This window comes from Protopterus annectens, chromosome 6.part0, assembly GCF_019279795.1.
Source record: "Protopterus annectens isolate FY-2018-M chromosome 6.part0, PAN1.0, whole genome shotgun sequence".
NCBI lineage: Eukaryota > Metazoa > Chordata > Ceratodontiformes > Protopteridae > Protopterus > Protopterus annectens.
The window spans coordinates 218611963-218639153 of record NC_056737.1 but is presented as its reverse complement, the minus strand read 5'-3'; the positions used below and the strand labels follow the sequence as shown (position 1 = coordinate 218639153).

The 27191-nt window shown below is 38.0% G+C and overlaps 1 protein-coding gene across 1 annotated transcript in view; it reads right to left on the bottom strand.

Annotated features, from left to right (window-relative positions):
* TTC9 (tetratricopeptide repeat domain 9) overlaps positions 1–14940 on the bottom strand; it is a 664779-nt gene extending 649839 nt beyond the window's left edge. Inside the window, exon 1 of the mRNA XM_044073970.1 lies at positions 13212–14940. Within this exon, the coding sequence (XP_043929905.1) occupies positions 13212–13671 (460 nt within the window). The 5' untranslated portion in view covers positions 13672–14940. The remainder of the gene's footprint in view (positions 1–13211) is intronic.
* Between the last annotated feature and the right edge of the window lie 12251 nt (positions 14941–27191).

Sequence of the window (27191 nt, the reverse complement as noted above, 5' to 3'; positions counted from 1 at the left end):
TGAAGGTTGTGTGTTAGGTCCAGCAAGACAGCACGTAAATATCTACTGCCAATCATTAGCGGACTGGAGTTCCGCTGTGGCAACCCATAACCGGGAAAAGCCGAAAGACAGTTTAAGACTGATGACCCAAAAAAGTTTTATAGAGAACTGGGAAACAAGGTAAAAGGAATTGAAAGTCCACCAAAAAAGAAAAAAATAGATACATTTTGGAGAAGTATCTATAAAGATCCTGTGGAACATAACACAGATGCTAAATGGATAGAAGTAAAAGAACAAATAAGATGTTTAAAGGTACAGGATATGAAACGGGATGAAGTAACAGCCAGAGAGATTGAAACAAAGTTAAGAAAAGCCTCTAACTGGAAAACCTCAGGCCCAGATGCAGTACCTAACTTTTGAAAAGTATTAACATCTTTGCACAACGATTTAGCCATGAGTAAGAACTATTTGTATGCACACCCTGAACAGACACCAACCTGGCTAACAATAGGAAAGACAATGCTCCTACTTAAGAGTGAACCTGCAAGCTGCCCTAAAAATTATAGACTGAAAACTTGCCTTCCGACAACATATAAAGTATACATGGGAACTGATGCCGACAGAGTTTTTAGTCATTTAGAAGAAAACTCAATTATGGCAGCAGAACAAAAGGACAATAAAAGAAATTCATATGGAACAAAGGACCATTTGTTGTTAAATATAGTCAAAGTGGAGAACTGTAAAAAGGGGAAGAATCTAAGTATGGCATGGATTGACAATAAAAAAGCTTTTGATAGTATCCCAGACTCATGGATAAAAGAGTGCTTAGTATAAGATACACCCTACATTGATGGACTACTTTACAGTGACCATGAAACAGTGGCAGACCACTTTGCAATTAAGCCATGATAAAGGACACATTATTATCCCAGGGATAAAAATTCAAAGGGGGATATTCCAGGGTAACTCTCTGTCACCACTGCTAATCTGCCTTGTCCTTAATTCATTAAGCTGTCTACTTAACAGTTTAGGCCATGGTTATACTTTGACTCCTAGAAAATAACAAACTGTAAAGACTTCTCATCTTCTCTTTGTTGATGATTTAAAACTGTATAGCTCATCAGATGAGGAACTGAAAGCACAACTGCAAGTTGTCAAAACTTTTTCAGATGATATAAAATGTCACTTGGTCTTGATAAATGTGCAAAAGCAACCTTTAAAGTAGGAAAACTGCAGCACCAGGAAAACATCAGTTCGGGACAATCATGTGATACAAAAGAACATGAGTAAGAGGGAGTGTATAAATATTTGGGAACTGATGAAGGATCAACAATAAAACATGAACAAATGCAAATAAAACTTAGTAAGGAATATTTTAGAAGACTTAAATTAATTCTAAAAACAGCATTAACATCTAGGAACAAAATCCAAGCTATAAACCAATTTGCTCTTCCTGTCCTAACTTACAGTTTTTGAGTGATTGACTGGCCCCAAAATGTGTTGTATAGATTAGACAGGAAAACAAGAAGGATTCTTCATGCTCACCAAATGATTTATAAAAATCATTGCTTACCAAGATTATATATTCTCCTTTCTGAAGGAGGGATGGTTCTCCTTGAAATTGATTACATGTATAGATCTGCAATTGTGGGACTCCACACATATCTGCTGACCTCACAAGACCCAGACATAGTGAAAGTTTTGAAACATGAGGAGAATAAATCTAAGATGACTTCTCTGCTTAATCTAGCAGAAGCATATCGGCATCAAGCAGGAATGGAAATCAAACCAGAAGTAGAAAAAAATCAGACAGCAACTGAATGTGTCAAAAAACAAAATAAAGAATATAAAGTTAAGGACCAGATGAGAAGGCAAGAAATGTGGAAAATGCATAAATATAGTTGTAAGTATAGAAAACTTCTGGAAGAACCTCATGTTGATCAGAAACGAACACAGGAATGGTTAAGGAGAGGTGAATTCAAACCAAGAGATGAAAGGTTAATATTGGTGTTACAAGACAGTGGGCTACATACCCATTGGTTTACAAAGTCCATTGAACATGTGGGAGAAACAGACATATGTAGGTTTTGTAAAATTAAATTGGAAACAGTCGCACACCTCATTGCTGGTTGTGACATACTAATGGCAGAAGGACTGCTTACTGAAAGGTATAATAATGTGGCAAGATTGTTGCACTGGGGATTGTGCAAACATTATTGTACTGAAGTGGCTGAAAAACACAGAAAACACGAGCCACAAAGCATCTTAGAAAATGATGAAGTCTACATCACATGGGATCACCCATTACCTACAGTCCAAAAGATAGATGCTAGAAAACCGGATATAGTGGTCCATGAAAAGAAGACAAAGGTAGCATTGTTCATTGAAATCACCACACCCAGTGACTACAGTGTCCTGTGTACAGAGAAACACAAAGTCATAAAATATGAGGATTTGCAAGTAGAAATGAGAGCAATGTGGAAGAAAGATACCTAGACAGTTCCAATAGTGGTAGGAGCAATGGGTCTTAAAAAAAAGAATCTACAATCGTATTTAGATATGTTACCAATACATGTAACTCCATACGAACTGCAGAAGGAGTCATTACTGGGTACATTGTGGGTGCTGCGAAGAGCACTTCTAGCTGACATCAAAGACTGAAATAATACTAATTTCATGAGCTTTAATCATACTTTGACTTAGGAGTGGGGTCCATTCCTGTCATGGTATTACAAACCCAAAAGATTTGGAGAAATTAAAAAAAAAAAAAGATTAGAAGCAATGAAAACATGACTCACAAAGTATTGTAAACAGTACTCAGGTTTATATCACATAGGATCACCCAATATCAGCTAAGAAAACAGATGCCAAAGAAAAAAACACACATTTTGTACTCAAAGAAAAAAAAAACTGGTATTAATCGTTTATGAAAAAAACTACATACAGTTGTTATAGGGTCTTATGTACTGAGGGACACAAAGTTATAAAGTACCAGGATTTGCAATCGGAAACTGGGCAATGTGGAGTAGAGAGACCCACACAGTTCCAGTAGTAGTTAAACATGTTACTAACACAGGTAACCTCATATGATCTGCAGAAGGGTTCAGGTTCTGAGAAGAGCACTCTTGGCAAACATCAAAGGCTAAAGCATTACTAATTTCGTGAAATTTTAATCATATCCTGACTCAGGAATGGGGTCCATTCTCATCAGAGCATTACAAACCTAAAAGATTTGCAGAAATTAAAAAATATATATATATGTATACAAAGCCACAAATAGGTACTGCCTTAAAGGAATGAATGCTGAAAATAGACATCACTGCTCAACAGATGACAGAATTCAAGTGTGTATCCTCAGCGCAGATCAAGAATCGGCAAATTCAAGAAGGCAACCAAGTCTGCAGAAATGTAGACAGCATCTTTAGTAGCTCCAGTGCAGCATTTCCGAAACGCTTCCTGGAATTAAACACTTTTGTTCCCTCCAAGCAGGTAATACTGCAAGATTGAAAATTTACAACTTCCCTATTTTGGCTGATTTACTTCAAAATGTACGAGGATCTGAAAACCTAGCCAGGGCCATAAATCAGAGGGACTAACTAAAAGGAAACAGGAGTTAACTACAAAGAAAAAAAAACTCTGCTGCAAAGGAAGTTACAAAGGTGTGGTATATAGATCACAGACATTCAATGACAGCAAAAGCAGAAGTGTGTTATGTACAAGAAGCTGTACACCACTGTTAGGCTTTCCAAAAAAGTATTACAGATTGTCATGTATTAGCATTGGGACCTGGGCGCAGAAATGTTTTCTTAGCAAGAGAAATAAAGCAGTACTCCTGCTCATTTTACTCAAATGAATAAGCTTCTGAATACACTTTAAGAAATATCAGTACTTAAGAGCAATTTGATGCAGGTTTTAACTGTTTTCACTAGGGCTGTGACCCTCATTTCCTGATGATATTAATATGGCTGACTTGCTGTGCTTCAACTTTCCTAGTTCTAATTCATCTGAGCACAAGATAATTGTATGCTGTGGCTGTTTGCAATGTTCAGCTTTCCTTTCTACAGCTGCCACCATCACCAGGCACACTCAGGGTTACCACCTGTCCCACTTTGCGAGGGACAGTCCTTCTTTGGGCAGTTGTATACTGCGAAAAAAATCGGAAAAATAGTAAATGTCCTGAGATTTCCGGACGAAAATATTTCCTACGTTTTCTTTGATAGTTGCATAAAGCAATTATTTTGTATATGAAACACCTATATGTTATATGAAATAGAATAAGCAACTCAAATGCTACAAGAATAAGCTTTTATTTGTACAAAAAGTAAAGTTCTGCACTTTGCCCTGGCTGTGGGTATGTTTTGTCCTGCAAAATCTGACATTTCTACAGAAAATGTCCCACTTTGGGCATTTGAAAAGGTGGCAACCCTAGGCACACTGGAAGTGTCACTGCTCAGACTACCAGGTGTCTCTGAGCACTGAAATGTTAAGGATTTATACATCATTTAGCTCAAAGTATCTCAGCAGCTAAGGACAGCATGACCGAGAAGCAGAGGAATATTCAGTATGCTCTTTCTACTCTTACACCTAAATACCTTCTTCTCAAACTGGTGCTGAATAAATATTAAATGTAGGCCTCTGAAGCACAGCAAAAGGCATTCCAGTAATAAGGCATGCTCCCTACTCAAGTGACTGGGTGGGAGGAGCTACTTTGGTGACAGACAGTTTCTTGTTAACCACAGCCTCTACATCTCTCTGTATTGTAGCTTTCTCATCACATGTCATACAATGAACCTTGATATAGTACGTGCAAACTCTCAGCAGACCTCTCAACTGTCCCTATGTTGGAAGATTGACATATCCCTGCACAGCATATCCCTGTTTTTAGAGATATGTCCCTATTTTCAGTCTTGATTTACCCATTCAGACAACTGTTTTAATTAACCTCATCACATGTTTTTTGAAGCTGTGTAACCATAGCTCTCAACCTCTTAGAACAAAAAAATCTAAATAAAGCCAAAAAATGGGGAGACAAAGCCCCAAAAATATACAGGCACATTTTAAATATTTCTCTTATAAACTTAGAAAGTTGCTAGAATAAAAGGATATGTGTTTCAATCCATTTTCTGACAGATATGAAGCCTGAAACTCAAATGCTTGTTATTTAGTGAATTCAATCCTCACTGATTTGCCACAAAAATTTGAAAAAAATTACTTATTTTATGAGCAACAAACCAAAAGTATGAGGCAAAAAATCTGCACATTCTGTGAAAATCTGGGCAGTTGAGAGGTATGTCTAGTAGACAGAAAACCACACTACATGACCAATATACTAGTGTCACCAATAATATAAAGAAAGAGGACACACATCTTACATTTCCCTTTTTCTGAAGCAAAATATGACCTTGTGTGGCAGAATTTTGCAAAACAGTTCACTAAAGTCTACAGGTTTAGCAGTCTCTTTTTAATACTGTGCTTACATTTTTCTATCCTTTTTATCACTCTATGTTTTTGGTATTCATGTTTTATGCTAATTAGATGTCCAGATTTTTAGCTTGCATGTTCCTAGTTTTCAAGGGCTTTTGCTCCTGTGCTCAATGTCTGCAAGTTGAGCGGTACGATATTCAGTCCAACCTTTCTGAAATACCCAGTCCAAACAATTTTGTCTGCTGTCATTGATAAATAAAAACTTGTTCATGGACAGTACATAGAAAGTGCCAAAATGTTGAATTTCTAGAGACCTGTGACATACCTACAATACTTAAGCATCAAACCAAACATTTATAATGCATTTGATAAAATCTTTTGACTTTAATATGCCTGCTGGTGTCATGCTTAGATGACATTTGCTTGTGACAGTGATCAGTCAAGTCCTGAGACATGCTTAAGTCATTGAAGGACTGACCAAGTTAAGAACATCTGAATGTATCCATCCCTACTCTTCTTTGGGAGGGGAGGCTTTGGTTCACACCTCTGCATACAGGATCTATGGAGACGGTATCTCATAGTGCATTATGAATAACTGTTTGGTTTGTTGCATTGGATATAGGCCTGATGGTCACATTACTACATGAGTCAGTTTTTAAGGGAAGAAGGAATGTCCTCCAGCAGTTGGTATATTGTCGCATCCCTGCACTTTATCTCCTGTCTTCCTATTCTCTCTGTATTATTGAATCCTGTTGGGCAACAGATAAGCTGTCAGCAATTTGATCCAGGTACAAGACAGAACATTTGGCAAGTCAGTGAAGGGGAGACTACAGATACAGAGTGTTGGTACCAAGATGCGGTTTATAATGTGAAGATGATAAAAATATTACTAGAAAAAAAATCATCCAAAAATGTTGTTTGAAGGGAGGGAATTGTGCCACTCACACCAATCAACGCCATGCATCTACTCTGTCTCAAGATAAAATAAATGGAACAGTCTTCTGAGCTCAGGAGCTGGTTCAAGCAAAAAATTGGAGTTATAAAGAAATACGAATATATGAGATACTCTGTAGTGCACTCTGACTCCCCTGTCCCTGGGAAAAACTGTCTCAAAGGCACAAATCATTAGTGCCTCTACATCATTACTATAATATAAAATTCAATCAGATTTAAAATGTACATTGTATATTTTACTTTTTTCATAATGTAGTGAGAAACATCACACTTAAAAGTGGATAAAGATAAAATGTAGAGACTCATTTAAAAAAATGCTTTGATTTAATGGGAAAGAATTGACAGAAAATCATCCACACAAAAGCCAAGCAGCCCAGTTTTGGACAAGGTTTTCTAATCAGTGTTAACTGTTGTTGTTTATCTGCTTCTTGCAAACTGCCAGTTTTACAGTTTGAAGTTTGCGTTATACATTTGAACCATGCAGTGTAAGACCATTTTCTAATTTTATGGCACACGTTAATCACTACTGTCTGTAACATCTGAACCATGAAGTTTGAGGTGGCCTCTACTGCAACATTGCTAGTCTGTGACTACATGCTACATTGTGGTAACCACCCCCATCTCCTATCCTGCTGCTAAGAGCTCCCTAATAAATAATGCTGCCAGTTAATGAGTGTTCTTTATCGGACTATTAAAGCAAACACCAGGCTGATTCTGCCTACCTGAGGACTAAGCTGGCATTTTCACCTGCCATGGTCAAGCTGAACTCCATACCTTTTAATACTAACTCTTCCCTGAAAATTCCCACTTTTTACATAATGTTGTCCATCATGCCTGGATGTCCAAATTGACCAAATGGCTTTTGAAATGCTAGCACCTGTTGCACTACTCTTAGCCCACCTTATCTTAGGGGAGAACAAATTAGGGATACCTGCCCAAGAGGGTGAATATGGTCACGTCTCCCATGGTCAACCTCCATGCTGGGGTCTGCTTGCTCTTAAAATGGAGACAAACTGGAATAAAACTAGTTCCCTCTTATTGAAACTGAGCTATAAGTGCAAATTTCATTATGAAAGATATTACACATGCACACCTATATACTGCTTATAGAAATTAACTCAGGGACCTATAGTGGGTAGCAAACCTCATCATCTGGGCAGAAGAATGCTGCTGAAAACATAAAATCTTGTACATGAACAGCCTGCATAGCATACTAAAGTAGTAAAACTTGCTTCATCTTAATAATGTAGTGCCTGCAATAAAAATGTTGAATTCCAAGCATGGTTACTGCAGTTAAAGCAACAGATGTTGGTGATAATCACCCATTAGAGTTGGTAACAAGTCTTCACTTACACTGATAGCAGGTCTTTTGAAATTGGGCTCACTGTTTTGACAAGATGTCACTGTGCAACTGTGGAGTTAGCTTATACAAGCAAGGAGGTGTCGTGGAAAGCCCCCATGTTGACTTTTTTGTTTAATATTTTTGAAGTATTTGTGCTTGTTTGCATTACTTTAAAATGAATTCTTAGTGCAAATGTGTCGGTAATGCTGGGTTGATTATTTTAAAGTACATTTTAATTTTATATGGCACTGTTTAAATTCAGAATCTTGCACCAAAGTTGCATGCAATCCTGTCTGCATGTTTTATTGTTAGTGAGGTAATGGATACAATGTATAGGTTTAGTTTTACTAGGATTCAGCAGGTGTTTAACTTTGACTGATGTATTTTTCTAAGTAGTAGCAGGTTTGGACTGCTTAGGAATGTAATTACATTTATAATGATAGACAAAGTTTATTGTGATCTACTGGTATATGTCACTTTTAGTACTGAGTAGTGTTCTGTCTCTTCACTGGTCTGTGGTTTCACTTTATCATTTTTAAACATTCTTGTTTTTCATGGTTTTTTTTTCAATGTACAGCTATATTGACAGCACCCAGTTCAGGTTTTCACCTTACCACAGTTGCCTCTTAGGTCAGCAAAAGCTTTTAATGATCTATAAACTTCAACAAGTACTTTGAGAACGTAAGGTCTTAGCAATCTGCAGCCACGGTCTCTCACATATTCACTTCATTCGGTACATGTTTCTTCAAAAGTGCCTATCCCAAAAAGATAACACTGCCATAGTGTTTTATATGTCTGCTACATCTACAGCTGATCTTTGGGCTAATGTTTTCTTTTGTGTATCTAATATGACTGTAGTCAAATATATCAAAACTCCAGATTGTTCACTGCATGGAAAACTGCTGTTATTCATTTCAAATATAGCTGATGTATGTGATTAAATGTCTAAACTTTCTGGAACTTTTCTGGCCTTTGCCAAGAAGGTCAAATCCAGCTAACAAACCGCAAATAAAGTGAAAGCATTTAAGACTTAAAGAATGTAACACATAATTAATATTCCTAATATATCACAAAAGAGATAATGTTTCTTATACAATGTTGTACATATTGAATGATAGTTGTTAGGTGACAGATTCAGTAATAAGAGAAAAATTACTATATACGAACCAGCTGCTCTAATATACAACCAAAAACTGGTATTTGAGAGGCAGGCATATAATTATGAATGTTGTGTTATTTTTGATTCATTCACACATCTTTGCATCACCTTTATATTTTCTGCATAGAGTATATGTTCTGACCAAACATCACTTACCTACTGAACAGTGATGTTGCTCTGTTATGTTTAATATTCTATAATATATTACAGATATTAGTTTAAGTTGTACCTTTAAAGTAAAGTAAAGTAAAGGAGCTTTCTTCCTTGGGTTCTTACCTCATCGCAGATGGATAACCCAGTCAATAAAAAAATAATTACAGATACCAAGGCCGGGCATGTGTCCATGTAGCTCAGAAGAAAACTCAACAAACACAGGGAGCTCATGTATTGTGGTGGGAGACAATAAAAATAATTTCTTTCAAATCTCTGTTTCTTTTGACTACTGCTTCTTTCAAACAGCCAGGTAATGTCTTCAGAACAGTTTCTCAATAAGAAAAACAGCCATGCATATCACAAGAAATCCCCCCCAAAAAAAAAAAAAAAGAAAGAAAGAAAAAAAAATGAAGCTATAAATATCGCACTTAACTTTGGTTTTATTAAAATTTGAAAGAAATTATTTTTATTATTTATTTGTATTTAAAATTGTTTATTTTTATTGTCTCCCACCACACTACGTGAGCTTCCTGTGTTTAAAAAATTAATTATGCCAACAGATACAGACAATCATGTTTATATAGTGTTTGTACACTCTAGCAAGCCCCTAGCAGATGTTCATCAATAATCCATATGAAAGAACAGTTGGCATAAGAGAGCAGTAAAATGCAAAAAAAAAAAAAAAAATTAAACTACAGTGAGTACTGCAGATGGAAATTTAAAGAAAATGCAGTTTTATATTCATTCTGTTAATATAAATATATGTAATAGACTTTTTTTGTTTTTTGACAAAGTACCATATACTTGCATGTGCGCACATATGCGTTGGTGTGGCTATGTGCAAGCATGTACACTTACAGATGCATGTGAGTGTATGGAGCTTTACTGAAAATTAAAATCATTTCTTTTAGTGTAATGGAAAGCTGTGCTCCTGAACCTTCAGTATGTGTGTGGGGGTCTTTGCCCTCATAATCCCCTTACATAATATCACCATCTCTGCCGTTACACTAATATGGGTGAAATGGCTAAAATTCAAATAAAAAATGCAACTCCCAACCATCGCAGAAGTCTGGTAGTCCTGTATTTGGTGAGTGTATATTGATATCCAGAAAAAGGTCCTCTGGAAAAGAAGAGAAGGACATCAGACTGGAATAAGCTTCCAGATTACATAAGAGTTATATGCAGCATTGCACAGAGTAACTATAAGAACAAACTAAATAGGTGGCTTGCTTAAAAATGGGATGGGAAAGTAAGAAGATGAAAACTGAAGTGCAGGAGTGAGGAGCTTAAGGCAATGACTTGGCAGGTGGAAAACAGAGAAAGAAAGTTGGAAGGTAGAGGGAAGTAAAGGTAGGAGAATACCGAGTTTATGCTTGCCAGCTTGATGCAACAGAAGGGGGTTGCTCTACCTGTGACACAGCTCAAACATGCAACTAGTCATCTACAAATCAGGCAGCTAGTTGGGGAAGGGGCAAAGGGCCACAAGACATCTCATCCCTTGAATGCATAACGTTGGTTTCAGCCACAGTGGATGGTGTGAAGGGGTAGCTCATGGATGATGCAGCTTGAGTCTAGGCTTTGTGCGACATTACAATGCAGGGTGCTCAATGTATGGAACATAAGTCTTGTACTATGCACAGTGTAACTAAAGAAAAATATTCAGATCCATGCATAGTGTGACAGTTCCAAATACCTTTCTTTTCCTAATGAAAAAAAACAAAGAAATATAGGGGGATGAGATGAGTGCCCAGAGATCAGCAGTGGAACCAGGCTCCACCTCCAAAATAAATCATGTGTAGTAGTGTACTGGGATCACATTTAGAATCTTAACAATGATTAGCCACACCACAGACAATTGATGAAAATGTATGGAATCTGTATAAAGTCAAAATGCACAACACAACTTCAAGGTCACACAAGAAATGAAAGACTTCTCACAAAGGTATGAGAACTAGGATTAGACAGTATGAAGGGGTGCACATGGGGATTGCTCCTGCAAAAATGCAGTCTTTCTGCTAATACAGTTAAGTTTGTGCAGTGTTCACTTTTAAGCCAAATTTGTTTGATCACCTGTGGTTTGGGGTTACTATCATCATGATTCTGAACAGGAATCAGGGACAGTACTATGGAGGCATACAATTAAAACTTACATTACTCCGCAACTTGGACACATTTAACCAAACAAATAATACTGCTGATAAGGCCGTAGAGTGAAGCAAAATCTTTATGGCAAGGCTTCAGTTATTCAGTCTATGATGGCAGAACAGCTCAAGACTACATCAAGCAGACATCAGTAAGCCAGTCCATAGTGTACAGAGCATGCCCATTGAGGAGGACAGCCAGTCCATAGTGTACAGAGCATGCCCACTGAGGAGGAACTTGGGTGATAGCTGAGAGAAAGAGAGAAAGCGAGAGACAGAGAGAGAGAGAGAGAGAGGGTGACTGTCAGCAAGGGAAAGCCAACCCAGCAAAGTGATTGCTCTGCAGTGTTGGCTCCTGGGAGGCCAGCAGCTAAGTTTATTTCTGACATCCAGAGCACTGTATAGAGACAAATGTACATTTAAATAAAAATCAAATGAAAACATGTGTTCTGATGGATTTACTAGGGGAAGTCATAAACATTGTTAGAAATGATAAGTACAGTATACAGGCAAGGTGCATTGTTTGACGAAGTATCAGATTTAAGGTTAAGCTTCTAGAACTGTTATAGAGTTGCTAATTTAAGAATTTTAATTCAAACACCAGTACAAAAAAGTACATAACTCTTACTGTTTGGGGGAGGGATACAGTAACTTATTTTCTGTTTATTCAATTTCATTACTACCATTAACACTACGAAAAAGAAAGACAAATTCCTGTTAGGGGCTGTGGGACTGTTCTCTTCAACAAATACAAATGACTACAGCAAAAACAAAAAGTGTTCTTTCTACTTTTATCATACCAGGTAACATGTAAAACTATGAAATGTTTCCTTCCGTGCAGCCAATATATCAACATATAAAACTTAAAACATTAAGTCAGTAAATCAATTCTGCAACACTGTCTTAATGAAAGGCAGCACCCAGCACATTATTTAGGTGAAGTGATCCAGTTGTGGGTTACTGTTTTCCCAGTGTTCCACATTGTAAAATGTCCCTATTTTACTTTGTGCACACTAGTTCCACACAGAAAGATGGTCTACAGCCAGGACTGACAGCCTTTGAATTCAAGCATCCCAACCTCATGCAGTGAAACCTACAGCCACACAAATGCAAACATTGTGAAAAACAACTATCTGCCTTCAAAAACATTCTAAAACTGTTCCAAGATTAAAACTATAGGGCTCAAGAGTTAAAAAAATAATATGTCCCACATTTTGCAGGACGCTTTGCAGTTTTGATAGGGTCTGTCCTACCTTTAGGAGATGAAATGTTCAGCATGCAAGATGCTGCCTGTAACATAAGCTACTAGTGAGACAGAATTGTCTCCTCCCAACTTCTCAAGCTTGTTATCCTCTGCAAGCTAGCAAGGGTTTCGCTTGTCAACAAGTCTGCACTGGGCGATGTTCTTTATTCCCTGGTGCAGGTGCTCGTGATGCATGTTGTGTAAAACCTCTTAACCAAGGTTACAAAACTCTGCTAATACTATGGAATCTGACAACCCAGCTAATGATTAAACTAAAAGCGTCCACTAGTCTAGTTTAAGGAACAATCCTTCACCTCTATAAAGCACAGGACAGTATAATAACAAGCTACTACGCAGACCCTAATCTGCATCCTTTATGGAAAATTCAGTCTGTGCAGCTATTAATAACACGGATGCCATCTGGGGAAAGCAAGAGAAGACATGCCAGTTCCTGGCTTTCCTCACTCAGTCATGTAACATGGTTGTGTGTCCTTCCAGCAATTATTCACAAATGCTTTGCAGTGATCCTAGTACAATACAAAATGCAAGACAATCTCCCCAAATGTTAGGAATGTCTTCAAACCACACTAACCATTGGACTGAAGTTTCAGTAACCAGAGAGTTCAGAATTTATTTTCAGATTTACTAAAATTTAACATTAGATGTTAATTAAAACTAAGTAGTATAGATTGTAACATTGACAAAAGTAAACACAAGGAAGAGATTGTCAGTAGTGTTGTAAAAATATAGATCAGCAATAATACCCCAGCATTGCCACAGTCAAACGAAGAAACAGTCACACTCACAAAACCTTACCTGTCAGACCATTATAACATTCGATCTCCACATTTTCCACCACCTTCTCCTGTTCTTGGGTCATTTTAACTTTTGCAGACAAAGAGGATGAAGTGGCTGCACCAGAATCGTGTTCCCCGTACCCCGGTAGACCCTTCAGCTCCAGCAGTGCTCGGTGGTACTTGCCAATGGCCTCTCGGAACTTCTTGTCCTTGTAGCACTGGGCTCCCTGACTCTTGAACTCAAGGGCTCGGTGGATCAACTCGTCTGGTTCAGTAGATGCAGGATGAGGATGGTGGTGATGATAGCCTTGAGCATCCCTGATGAGCACTTCTGCCCCTCCACTAGGGGGCAAGCCGGGGTCTCTCCTGCCCCCGCCAACGGCGGAGGGGCTGCCCATGCCCCTGAATGAGCTGCCATCTCTGGATCGGGAAGCTGAGGTCGCTACCAGCCCCTGCTGAAGCCCAGCCTTCTGTTCCATTGCTGTAGCTTTTATACTGTTATGTCTGGTTCCATGCTTTTCCCCGTTTCTGTCCAGATGTTACTGTATCCAACAGATATGTCCGATGCAGTCATTCGGATCGTCCTCTCGACATTTGTTTTTGCTTTTCACGGTGCTCCTTCAGTGTACACCCCCATGCTGCAGACCTGCTAATGCTGTCTGATTATAGCTCGCTTTTCTTTATTCCTGACCCGGAAGAAGCTTTTTGGTAGACAGACGATGGGAAAAACAGCAAATTCTGCAAGACGCAGTTGCAACTCGATGCAAAGGTGAATTCTTAAATCAGTATACGGGGAAAAACCTGCAGTTGAAAGTAAATATGTAAACCAGTCGCCCGTGTCCAGGAAAATGCTTTTGCTAGCAGATTATTATAAGAGAAATGCCTGCCCCTGCAGCAGCAGCACCCGACTGCACACATGAAACACACAAACACGCGCCCGAGTTCTTTAACCCCTTCAGAGCTGATCCATCTACAGGGACTGCTTGGGGATGGAACAAAAGATGAGGAAAAGAGACAAGACGCCTGCAAAGATGGGAGGTGGCAGCAGGCGACCTTTCGTGTTCTGGGTTATGCAACTTGATTTTTTCAGGAGCAACTGGTTTTGGGACATCCCCAAATATCGGACACCTGCTTGACATTTCTTTCCTCATAAGGTTGAATTTGGAGCAATATTCTCCCAGACAGCACTATGTCTGTGTATGTCTCATTCGGAGAGGTCTTTCGAAACTATACGCCTTGACAAAGCAGTCTGTTCTTGCTTAGGGGACTGATTTTTGGATGGCTAAGATTTTCTGTTTATTACTAGTCTTGGCCTTCATGTACAAGGAGCATTGCAATTCCATTATAAATATTAATATAATTCTGGACCGTTCTTGTCACGTTAGTAAACGGTGTCATTTGTGGTTTTTCCATATGCATTCTAAAGCAGCAAATATGACAAAACTGTTATGTGGCTGGGGGTAATATTTTTTTACAATTAGTTGTTACCTCTTGCAGGCTGCATGCTGTTTTTCACTGTTGACAGAATGGAAACAGTCGGCAGAAGTGCACCCTCTCCTACCACTCCTAGCTTTACTGGGGCGATGGTGGGAGTAGGTGGTAAGATACTCGCAACCTTTCCTCAATGCATTATACATTGCTCGTTTTGGGCGTGCACCTTGCGTTTACTTACTGCGGCCCAAACGCAACGTTTAATTAAACGCAGATTTTCGGAGTTCAAAAGGTGCACAGGTAGATGGCACCTGGTAATAAGTGGTCCAGCAAAAAAAAAAAAAAAAAAAAAAATTGCGACTGCAAAAATATTTGGGTTACCGTGCCTCATATTATGACATTTCCGTCTGTTCCTCGTAAAATTTGTGGTTTTCTGGAACCTGCAACATTTCTATAAGGAGAAGTACGCATTCAGTAGGTCTCTTAGGCAATAAATGTATGCCTGACAGTATCCTATTGTCGTTTTTTTTAGGAAATAATTTCTAAGCATTTCTCCCCAAGCTGCTCTTATTTTTAGCTTAAAAGTTGTTACACTTTACTCTAACAAGGTAATAATGCCCTCTGTATGACATAATAGAATCTGTTGTTACTGTTGTATTTACTGCCTTTTATGTTCCAATGGCTTACAGAATAGGGATCTATATTTTCTGAAACACTAGAATGTCACGTTTTATTTTATTTTATTTAGTTTGGTAACTGGGTAAGTATACTGGCACACCAGCCCTTTTCCAATCACAACTTATGCTGCACAAGTGGCACATACTGATATGCCTTTACATTCTCCAAGCACACTGGTAGGTAGGTACCTCCAAACTAATCATTTTCAAAACAAAAAGTGCATTCCACAAACAGACTCAAACAAGATACTTTATTTTTGCCTACCTACACCACAGATATACCTTAGCAAAAGCCATACCACTCAACCATCACTAATTTTACCTCATAATTTGCCCTGCCTGTCATAAACCCTTTGAATTTCTGATAAATCAATGAAGATTATAGTCAGTCAGTAATGTCAGACATTAGAGCTGCATGCTTCTTACAGCTCTTGAAATGCACAGTGATGTAAAACCTTTTGTTCTGTTAACTTTTTAAATTAATTCAATAATTGTCTGTCAGTAATCAATTAGTAATCCATTTACCAGTGCATAGAATTTACTAAGGACCACTGTTAGTTACTGCTTTTCCGTGAGTAATAAGAAACTGTGAATTACAGCATCCATTAATCATGCCAATCGTTATTTCAGGATGACCATTAAGAATATTTGGTTTCAATTAATTCATTTTGTAGATCCGATATGCTTCCTCTCTAGGTGTAATAGCATGCTGTTGTTATCTACACCAACTATTAAAGGTTTAACCTGTACAGCCTTTTCATTGTTTCAGGCATTAAATCAGAATTATGATGTATAAAATGGGTGCAAACTGTTTTATCAATATGCATTTTTTCCAGAAAAAGTTTACTTCCTATAGATTTGCTACAATTACTTTCTGTACATAGGTCGAAAAATAGCAAAAATGGGTGAAAATATATACAAGGAAGGCTGTGATACGACACACTCTTCTTTTGAATGACATGATATCTGATACAAGGACTTTAAAGTTTGAGTATTGTGCAGATTTACCTTTTATCATTTGAGGGAGAAAGGGCTTATTTTTCATAAAGAAACAAACTGGGATAATATAGCTGAAATAGAAGCTTCTCAGTGATGAGCTAAAAACCTACCCCTTAAGCAGAGGCTCTAAGTAATAGATACTGAATTTGTAGCATAAATAAATAATCCTGGAATCATACTGCAGTCACCTGCATTATTACATGAATTACTAATTGATTATTTCAAATTATGCAATATTGTTACAAATTAGGGAAATTAAGAAACAAAATGGTCCCTGAACAGTTTGATGGGAAATTAAGTTTAATATTCCCTCCTCATCCCAGTTTAGAAAGTTCATTACCTATCTACAATAAATGATAACATTCTTCCACTTATATTAATAGTAGTAATAGTAGTATAGTAGTAGTAATAATCTCAACAACTGCACAACAACAGTGATCCGTAGCAGAGTGGATATGATTTATGGTGAGGTTCACTCTCTTCTAGTTTGAGAGGTCAGTCACTGCTAGTCTCGTTGTGAGTAAATCCTGCCTTGAGCCGTATACCTGTCATGGATTATTTATTGATTAAAGTTCTCAGCACATAGATGTAGCTCTGAGAAACATCTCTCTCAACTGCTATGATTAGGTAAGAGGTAAAGCTTTATGATTTTCCATTTCAGATTTTGCCTTGCTCCTGTTGGATTTACTGACTAACTTCTGATTTTCCTCAAAAAGATAGACCCTTTCAAGAATATATACCTTATTAAGTAACTGAAATAAGGCTATGCAAAGATTCGTTATCACTAACAATATGGGATCTAGTATCTAAATTCTCTCTACTCAAAAAAATAAATAAATAAGAAGGTGCTCCTTGTTTGTGCCCTCTATGACTTTTAAAAAACACCACTAGATTTTAATGTTTAGATGTTGACAAGAATACTGAGAAAGAATTTTGTTAAAGAATGAAACTAAATAGCTTGACTCTGAATGCTATGCCACCCCTTCCTCTGAGGAAAATATTTGCCTAAATGATTTTATTTTGAATACATGTAGCAGGTCTGAGTTTGCCACTGTGGCATCCATGATCTGATGTCACCTGCAAATGATTCTGGGAAATGCTGATGATGGCACTGCATAAAAGGCAGCAGGATTACTACCATACAACACTGGTCAAGAGGAGAAATAACTTTTCTGGAAACAATTTGTCCATTTTGGATGAACTCAGTGCTTCTCATTTTAATAATTTCTGTTACTAATAGCAGTGCAATCAATTAACATTTTTGTAATAGAACAAATTCTGACTCTTCCTACCCCCACTTATCAATAGTTATGTGACTAAGTACTTCAGACCACATAATATGCAGGGCAACCCCTGTTCAAAATACACATGAGATCACAGTCTGAGTTATCTTGGTAGTGAAGGAATTACAAAACATTGCAGAATTCTTTAAGCAAAAAAAAAAGGTAAAATATTAAGGTGATCAACTTGTAGTACATTGCTGCATTTTTTTTTCATGATTTAGGGTGTCTGGAATTCCTCAGGAGAATAACAGAATTTTTTAGAGACGATTTCCTGTCTTTTTTACTGTTTATTTCTATTGTCATGTTTCCACAGTTATCGAGAGACTGAGAAAGCTAATGGTCTGAGCTGGGTGGTTCCCCCCTTTTTCAGTCATCTGTGGAGGTGTATTTACAAGAATGTCATTTGATTCACTGGATGAATCCTACATGCTTACTTGTGTTACAAGGAATTTTGGTTGCATAATTACTCTTTGCTGATGCTTGAGTAGTTTGTAACTGCTGTTAGGTGGATGGGGCAGGGCTAAACAGGTAGCAAATTAAAACTACATAAACACACAGTTCCCTGACATCCATTTTCTATCAGCATTCCATAGTTCTAGTCCACACCCAACTAAGAGACATTATAAGACAGTCTTGGTTAAAGCAGCACATTTTAGCTAGGAGTGTTCTCAGTGATTTTTTTCACAATATTTTCTTTTCTCTTACACATTCTGTACAGCATTATACATATTTTAACTACTGAAGGTGATGGCTGATGTCTTTAACATTGTTTCTTTATTTAAAGCAAGAATGGCCAGTCTTCATTTAAAAACAATAGTAACTTGATTTTGGCCAATAACTGAGAGAGGGAGGGAGGGATAACAGAGAGAGAGAGTACGAGGGATATTTATTACCCCCCCCCTTTTCCCCTAAAATAAAATCATGTGTAATTTTTATTGCCAATTCTTGGTATTCTAACTTTCAAGTAGCTTCAGCTTTTGCATTTTTCCCTTCATGGCATGTAGTTTGAGAGAGGAGATGTGATCTGATTTTCTGTGGCTGTTTTAACTGTGCTGCTTTCCAGTTGGCATGTCATTAGAGTCAAAGTAATAAGATAATTGGTGACTTTTATTAGAGGGTTATTTTGGCTAAAGTCACTGGTTCACAGATACGACTTAAAATGGTACTGAACCCAAGACTGCACAACAAAGACAATTTAGTAGCTTCCATCCTTAAACCTGTCCTGTAACTGGCCAGACTAAACTACTAATGATTAGATAACACAGTTGTTCCATGTGTCTTAAGGTCTCTTCTTTGTCCACCCTTAACATAAATGAAGTAATGACCCAAGCATTTGTCTTGACCGCTTGCCTAATGAATCTGGGATAAATGGTAGATAATCCTGCACTGGCAGAAGTGACAGCTTATAAGACTTTCTCCTGGGCTACCATGTCTTTGTATTCTGTGCATGTCATTACCTATGCATTATTTGTTGTGCAGATACACTGCTGTTATAAGGTGTTAAACACAGTACAGTCTGTGCTTCCTTCTCTTTGCAGACACTGTCCAGCAGCTGCAGACATATTTTGCACTTAAACATACAGAAGTAGTGCCCGTGTGCCATCCGTTGTAGCTGAACAGTTAGCAGGAGTTGAAGTGTTTATAGTTAGTGCTTTCTGATGTCCACAATTCCATAAATAAAAAAAAGTTTGCATTTGAATGTAGAAGTGATAAAGATTGTAATAAGAGGTTGTGGCCATTTTGTAACTATATATCAATTAGGTCATGTCACAGTTTCAATGTTCTTCAATACTCAGTTAATCTGCAATACTTAATTCAAAGGTAATAAATGATATTGGTCCAGACTGTGGTCTGATACTCATCTCAGGTACTGAGTCTTGTCCTTTGTATGTATTGTCCAAGAATGTCAAAAGGACTGATAATCTGCCTCATTTTCACAAGCTGCAAAAATCTCACCTCCACAAGCAATCCAAATGTAATTGTTTAAATGACAGTGACTAGCCATGTGCTATCTTCATCTATTAATTTCAACTCTTTGTTGAAATAAACTTAAAATAAAATCCACCATCATCCATTTATTGCTCACTGGTATACATATCTGCAGTTTATCCAAATATTTCCACTGTTCTTTAGCCATTTACTTGTCAGGCAGCTATATATCTCACACTCGTGTCTCAGAAAAGTTTTGTATTTGAGCTTTGTTTGTTTCGTATCTTTGTTTAAGAACTCCATGTGTCTTGGTTCAAAATCTATGCAAATATTTTCAGTCCATTTATGCATTGTTTGCAATTGCCTTGTGGCTCAAGTTGTAACTGAAAAAGGTCTGTGAGGCCAGGCCACTCACCTGGTTAACAAATTAAAAATAAAAAAGCTAGTATTCTTGGTTTAATCATTTATGATTTTAGTATTGGATTACTGTAATGATATACATTTAGGACCACCCATAATCTGGTCAGTGGCTGACTTATTAAGAATGTGTTATGTAATGCTAGCATTCTGCTCTGTAGACTGGTAGCCACTGAGGAAAAGAATCACCTCTAAAACTAATTTATTGACCTGTGGAGCCTTAGACATACAGGGACCCTGTAACATGCAATACTTGTTGTTCTCTTATCAGTCATTTTGATCCTTCTGCTAACCTGCTGAAAGCTTACTGTAGTGTAATCTTGACATATCTACACAACAGCATAACCTGTACGTATCTAACCAAAATCCATTGACTTCTGGACGCAGGCATTCTACAATTCTCCAAGGATCATATATTAAAATGATAAGATGCGAGTACTTTTGCCCAAGCTCATTTGTGGACCTCTGAGAGAGCTATAGTACATATGAAGCACAAGTGACACAGCCCCTCTGTGGGTATTGTGTGGGCTTGCCCCCACATATAACAACTGTTTTGTGTCTGATATTTGGCTGACAGTAGTCTCACCCATTTTGACTGATGTACTGAATTTAGTGTCATGACTTTCACAGACTTGCTCTATACCCCTCAACTGCATATCTTTGCATTTTTCCTTCCAACCCTTTATATCCAGTCTAAAGCAGTTAATAAATTATTTTAGAAAATAATAAAAAACAGGAGCTTTCCTTCCTGTCAGTGATGGAGACAAAATCATGGACAAAGTCATGAAACTAATTATTAATGCTTATCAACTCATGTCAGCTTTTATTGTAGTATTTTATAACTAAGCAGTTTACAAAATAACTGAAATTCAGATCAATTGTTAAACAAAAGTCCTGGAGAACAGTTAATGAATCTTTAAAATGAAGGACTCCAAGGTGGCTGTAGTCTGAAAAGTGTGCTAATTAGAACTCTCCCAGCGTGAAAAATTCAAGTGGGGTTAAAAAATGTAACAGTTCACAATCTGGATGTAATTCAATTACATGTTAGTTACTATATTGTTTGGATACCAGCAAAGAAGAAAATATGGAGAAAATAATAGAAAATCAATTTGGACAAAATGAGATGAAAAAATGTGGTGATGAAGAACCTTGCAGCTCTTCAGCAAAAAATAATTCAAGTTTCTGCTTCAGTACAGGAGATGGCTTCCAGTACTTTAGATGACAATAAAATGAAATGCATTCAGGGGTGTTTAGAATGAGTGAAACACTGAAGGAATGCATAGAGTCATATGCCAAAAGGCTAAGAAGAATAGAATAAGCTTTCAATAGCTATTTAGCTGATAAAACTGCATAAATCTTATGATGAAATGAATGAAGGACTGTCCGCCTATGTTTTTCAAGAACAACTGTTTCAAAAACAGTAGAGCTGGAAGACAAACATGCAGAGAAAACATGACATTTTCTGTTGTACCAGAGAAATTGAAAGGAATAGATGACACTAATTTTAGGATGGTATAAATAAGCAATTTGACTGGTATTCCACAGCAAGATTTGTTAACTGAAGGGCAAACCTTGTGTATGCTCAAAATGTGGCAATGAGAAAGAAGACAAAATCTACAATGTCAAAGGATAAAGAAATTATGGGATAAGTTAAGTGAACAGAATTGATGGCTTCTGTACATTATTATTTTATATTTTTTTTTATTTTGTGTTGTTAACAGTTAAATACTTTAACATTATCAATTAACAATATTTACAAGAGCTAAAGCTACCACCTTTCAGTAAAAAAAAAAGTTGTGTTGATTACAATTCATTATATCCGAGTGATGCCTCCAGGTGCATCTGCAGGTAACTCCTACTGATGCCTCTAAGTGTCAAATATTGCTTGTCCTTATTTGCTTCAACAATTTTAAAACCATATTATGTACAAGGTTTTAAGATATTTCGTGTTAAAGCTTATACAATATCAAATTGAACTGCATTAATATTTGACCACTGTCTGGTGCAGGTAAATATATATTAATTGTTGTTTTGTGATATTAATTTATAGTGTTCACATTTTTCTAAATATCTCAACAAGCAAGTAACACAGACAGAACTACTTAGCCTCTTATGAAAGCTCTCAGACAGATGAATAAAATGCTAGTAACAATATGTATGTAACTTGAGTGGTTGCTGAGATATTGTAAGTTGTTTACAAAATATTACAAATGTAATAGTTGCTGTGTTTACTGTGACTTATAAAATTCAGTTTAAGACCTAGAACCTAAAGAATAGTAGCACTATAAAAATAGTTTGTGCTGAAGGGTTTGCCATTTATACTTCTTTCAGAACCCCTATTATTCCAGAGATATGAATATTTGTTTTCTTTCTTCCCCATATCATCTCCAAAACTTTTTTTTTATTTACTCAGTGTGCTAAATATTTTTGTAGTGCTCTTAAAAAGGCTTACTAATCATTCAGAGGGTGTAGTTGAAGTCACCTGATTTTAATGATTGTGTTGTGCTATTTTAAATCTTTTGGCTTCAATCTTTGCTTTTCAGGGCTTCTAATGACTGGATTTTTAAGTAAGTGTAAGCAACAAACCTTTGGAGTTGGACATAGCCCCCTTAGCATACATAAATCCAAATTATGCATTTTTGATGTAAATTGTTTTTTTTTAACTCAAAACTGTTTCTACAACATTATGAAACAAGGATCCCACCATGCCTCACTACCTACATTTTTGAATAAGTAATTGTAGTTCCTTGCAATTTGTAGTAGTAGGAATGCTTTATGTTCTAGAAAGACACACCATTAACTATGTCTTGCAGGTGTTAACAGCTTTCCCTGAAAATTTACATGTGTGGTGATGTAGTAGTGAAGCCACAGTGTAAGCAAATATGTGTTCTATTCTAGAAATAAGTTGTTTTGATTATCCAGAATGCCTTGTTGATGCATATAAATCTTGCTCAATACCTATCACAACTACAGCTGGATCATGGTTAAATGGGGCCCAAGGCAAGCTAATAGATCAGCACCCCCCCTGCATCCCTGCCTCCCAGTGACTCCATTCCCTCCCAGTGGCCATCCCAGTGTCCCATTACTTGCCTCTCTCCCCAGTTACCATAAAACACTGGTCAAAGCTCTCTGTGTTTACTGTTTTCTTCCTTCTGCAATGATTAAAGATATTTGGAATTAGTTTAAAACTTTTATTCCATTTTTTTAGCACAAGCACTGATAGCTATTTTCTAAGCAAAGCAATGCAGTCTCATAACAAAAACAAACATAGCATGAAGCTTGCATTCATTGAAACTGCACTGAAACCCACAATCACAAAAAATGCATCTGGCCAGTGGCAGATTGTTTACCTTTGGGCTGTTTGCAAACCATGGCCCCCCTGCACACATTTTTAGGACCACACATATATGCATGTGTTATTTGATTCATCTTCTTGAGTGTATTAAATTATATTCTTTGTTTAATATGGCACCACTTGTTATAGTACATTTTAAATGTATTGTTTTGAGCATTTTTCCAATAAGCAATGAAATAAAACATATGAGCTAATAATGTCATGGCTACCCATTTCATAACATTTTCAACCATAAAACAACATTCAAACTACTGTCACTAGGATCCACCAATAACAGTCAATATGCACAATCTCTGCAGAAATATGTCATCTGAATAATTCCACATTAACGAGATTTGTAACTGAAGAGGTTGCTGATGGCAAACAACTTTGCCTTTCAGTGCTTCATCTACAAACTCAGTGCCTGCTGCCCTTGAAGAACAAAATTGCCTATGTTACTTTAAAACAAATGTTGTGCTGGTTATATGCAATAAGGAATGACCAGCAAACAGACAACAGGTTCATAGTTAGTAGACAACTCATCCAAAGGAGTGTACACTCAGGAGTGCAGCTGCAGTCTTGTACATACAGTGATGTTTTATTTGTTGCAGACACTACCTGGTAGCACCTCTATCTCAGTACTGCTTATATAGGACAAAAGGTGTGCCCATGCTGGATAGCACTGTCTCCTTCAGTGTTTACAAATTCACATGCAGGTGTATTACAGTAAGGGGCATGGTGATGTTCTATGACCCCTTTAGTTCCTATCTGTCACTTGTGGTGAGAATAATCAATTTATGAACTTCCATATCACTATTGCAGTATTCCTTACATGAGAGATTGCCTGCCAAGAATAGCCCAACATTCAGCCAGTATACCAAAACCTTTAGTGTTTGCAGGCTTTGTATGTCACATGTATGCTCCCTGTACAAGGTATAGGACATAAAGGTGATGTACGGATGCACACACCTCAGAACTTCTTTGCTACCAGTTTGAACACTATCATTGAACGTCTGTCTGAACACCCTTCTTCTGTGCTGGTTACTGAGCCATTTTCAGATAAGTTCCCCGTTGAAGTTCTTCCTTATTTTACCTTTTATTTTAGTGTTGTTGGTTTACATGTCATCCAGAAAGGGAAAATGTCAGTGTGGGAGGCAGATTCATCATGAAGATTGTCATGAACAGTGTCTCAGCTGTTTGGGTGCTTCTCATAACCATACGCCATGTTCTTTCTGGCAAGAATTTGTCCCTAAATCCTCCATAGTTCCCTCTCCTCCTTATTTATTTACCTGGAAAATCAACATCTAAAGTTGTTGGCACAAAGTGCTGTGGCAGAGTCTTCCCATCCTGAGGGTCAGCAGCTAGCCAAGAAAAAGGCCAAAAAACTCAGTCTGAAATGGCCACTGTCCAGCCTCCTCCAGGCATCCGTCATAAAGCTGGTGAAGACCTGGAGGATCATCCAGTTGTTGCTTCGGATTCCTCTGTTGCAACCCCATCAGAGGCTGACATATATCTGACTTATTGCATGCCCTCAGAGGCATTTCAAATGTTTGCTCCAAACATTTTGGGAAAACCTTGGCTGACTATATCTGAGGAATCAAGAGGGATTCTGCAGATTTTAGTAGAGAAAGAGATTCCTACTATGCCTGTAGAATGCTGGAAAGGATCTGACCCTCCTAGCGTATTTTGTGCGGAAGTACTACAGAAAAAGAAACAAAAAAACAAGACACCCTGCAGTTACAGAACTCCAGTCATGAATGGCAGGATTTTACTCAGAGGTTGTTTAATACTTTAATGGCTTTAAAACCTCCTTAAAGGGTCTACATGCATACCCCACCCTGGTCTTCTACTCCTCTTAAGACACCTAGGGAGGAAGAGTCTTCTGATGAAGATTTGAATTGTGGGTAATAGTCCTTAGCATACTCTTCTCAGATACCTTCCCCTTTGAACTATGGCCTGATGAAGAGAATTCTATCAGCGCAGATTCTCCTTTAGAAAAACGCCCCTTTGGGGGTACTATTTTACATATGATGGAATTCATTAAATGGAATTGTTCTTAGGTTTCTGATATATAAAAGAGGTGTTATGAACTCTTCCAGATGGAGTCTCCCCAAACCCTCTGCTGTTCCTCCAGTTCTGGCTGCCATCCTGGATACCTTTTCAGCAGCTTCTGTGCCCCCTGATTCTCAGCTGCCAGCTCCCAAGAAACCTGATGGATTTTACAAGGTGCATGATGATTGTACATTTATGAATAAAAGTCCTTCTGCAAGTCCTGCTGTGGTGTCTGTCTCCTCTGACAAACCCCCCAAGCTGTTGCCCTCTACCAAGTTGCTTCCATCAGACAAAGATAGTATGGCCATGAAATGGCTTGGCAAAAAGGTTTATACTGCTGCCACCCTGTTTTATGGGCTATTAATTACCAGATCCATATGACTAGGTATATTTTAGCCCTTCTTTCTCAAGTCTATTAAGTAGTTTTTGACCTTCCTGACTCTGAAGTAAAGGTTTTGTCCCTTTTCTTGTTGAGTTCTACCTCTCAAGTAGCTCACCACTCCATTAAGTGCAGTTATGATGCAGCCAATGCTTCTACTAGGGCTGTTGCGTTTGGTACCTTTCTGAGGCGTTACTTTTGGCTTCATCTTCAAGCTTTGCCTGATAACATTAAGGCCAAATTACTGGATGCTCCTCTAGATAATAAAAATCTTTTTTGGCTTTACTGCTGCTGAATGCTTTATATCCCTCCGGGATCAGGACAAGGCCTTGCAGGAGTTGAAACATATTTTTCTCCTATCACTAACCTTTGGAGGAATTCCCCTTCCAAATCTGCGTTTGTTCGCAGACAGTCTCACCCTCCATCCAAAGGTAAAAAAAGGTTCTAGATGTGTACCTCCTGTTAAGTCTATTCAGACCCCTGTTTCTCAGAACCCTCCTTTTCAGGAAAAACAATCTCCATCTGACAGTTTGCTTCCTTTTTCCCTCAACCAAATTCCATTGTACCTTCATCTTTCCCTGTCCCTTCCAAATTGGTTAAGGACCACACAAGACACTTGGGTTCTGTCCATCATCCACCAAGGTTATTTCATGGTGTGGAACTCTCTTCCTCACTTTCAGGCATCCCTCAACCTCCTCAAGAGCAGTTTCCCCTCTTTCCAGGGGTGCTTCATGGTCTTTTGGCCCAGGACACCATACAGGTTGTGCCCTTTGCCCAGGAAGGGAATGTTTTTTATTTCACAATGTTTTTGGCTCTCAGGAAGGAAAGCAGCTGGACACCAATTCTGGACCTTTCTCAGCTCAACACCTTTATAAAGGTTCCCTCTTGTCAGATGTTGTCCCTTCAGACTTTGTTCCCTCTTCTTCCCTAGGCAATTCTGGCCTCTTGGGACCTCAAGGATGCCTATCTTCACATCCCCATCCATCTATCACCTTTCATGAAGTTTCTTTGCATTTCTCTGCTGCTTTCCTGCTTTTTCAATTCTCTGCTTTGCTCATTGGTGCCTCTACTGCCCCAAGGGTATTCAACAAATGCTTCACTTTGGTATTGCCTTTTGCAGGATGAGAGGGGTTCAGATCTTTCCTTATTTGGATGATCTGCTCTTTCAGGCCTCATTCCCCAGAGGTTCTGCTTCAGGACCTTCAGTTTACTGTTTTCCTGCTGTAAAGTCTGGGTTCACCATAAGCTTTCAAAAATCAGTTTTGGTTCCCCTTCTCAGGATTGTGTCTTTCTTGGTTGTAGGATGTAGATCATTTCAATGCAGGCATCCCTGCCTTCCCCCATCTCTCTCTCTCTCTCTCTCTCTTTGATAGCTTTTTTCCAGTCTCTTGTTCCTCTGGCTTCAGTCACAGCCAGCGGCTTTCTCAGGGTCTTCAGATTTATGGCTTCCACTATTACTGTGCTGCGTCTGTCCAGGCTCCATGTAAGAAAGCTTCAG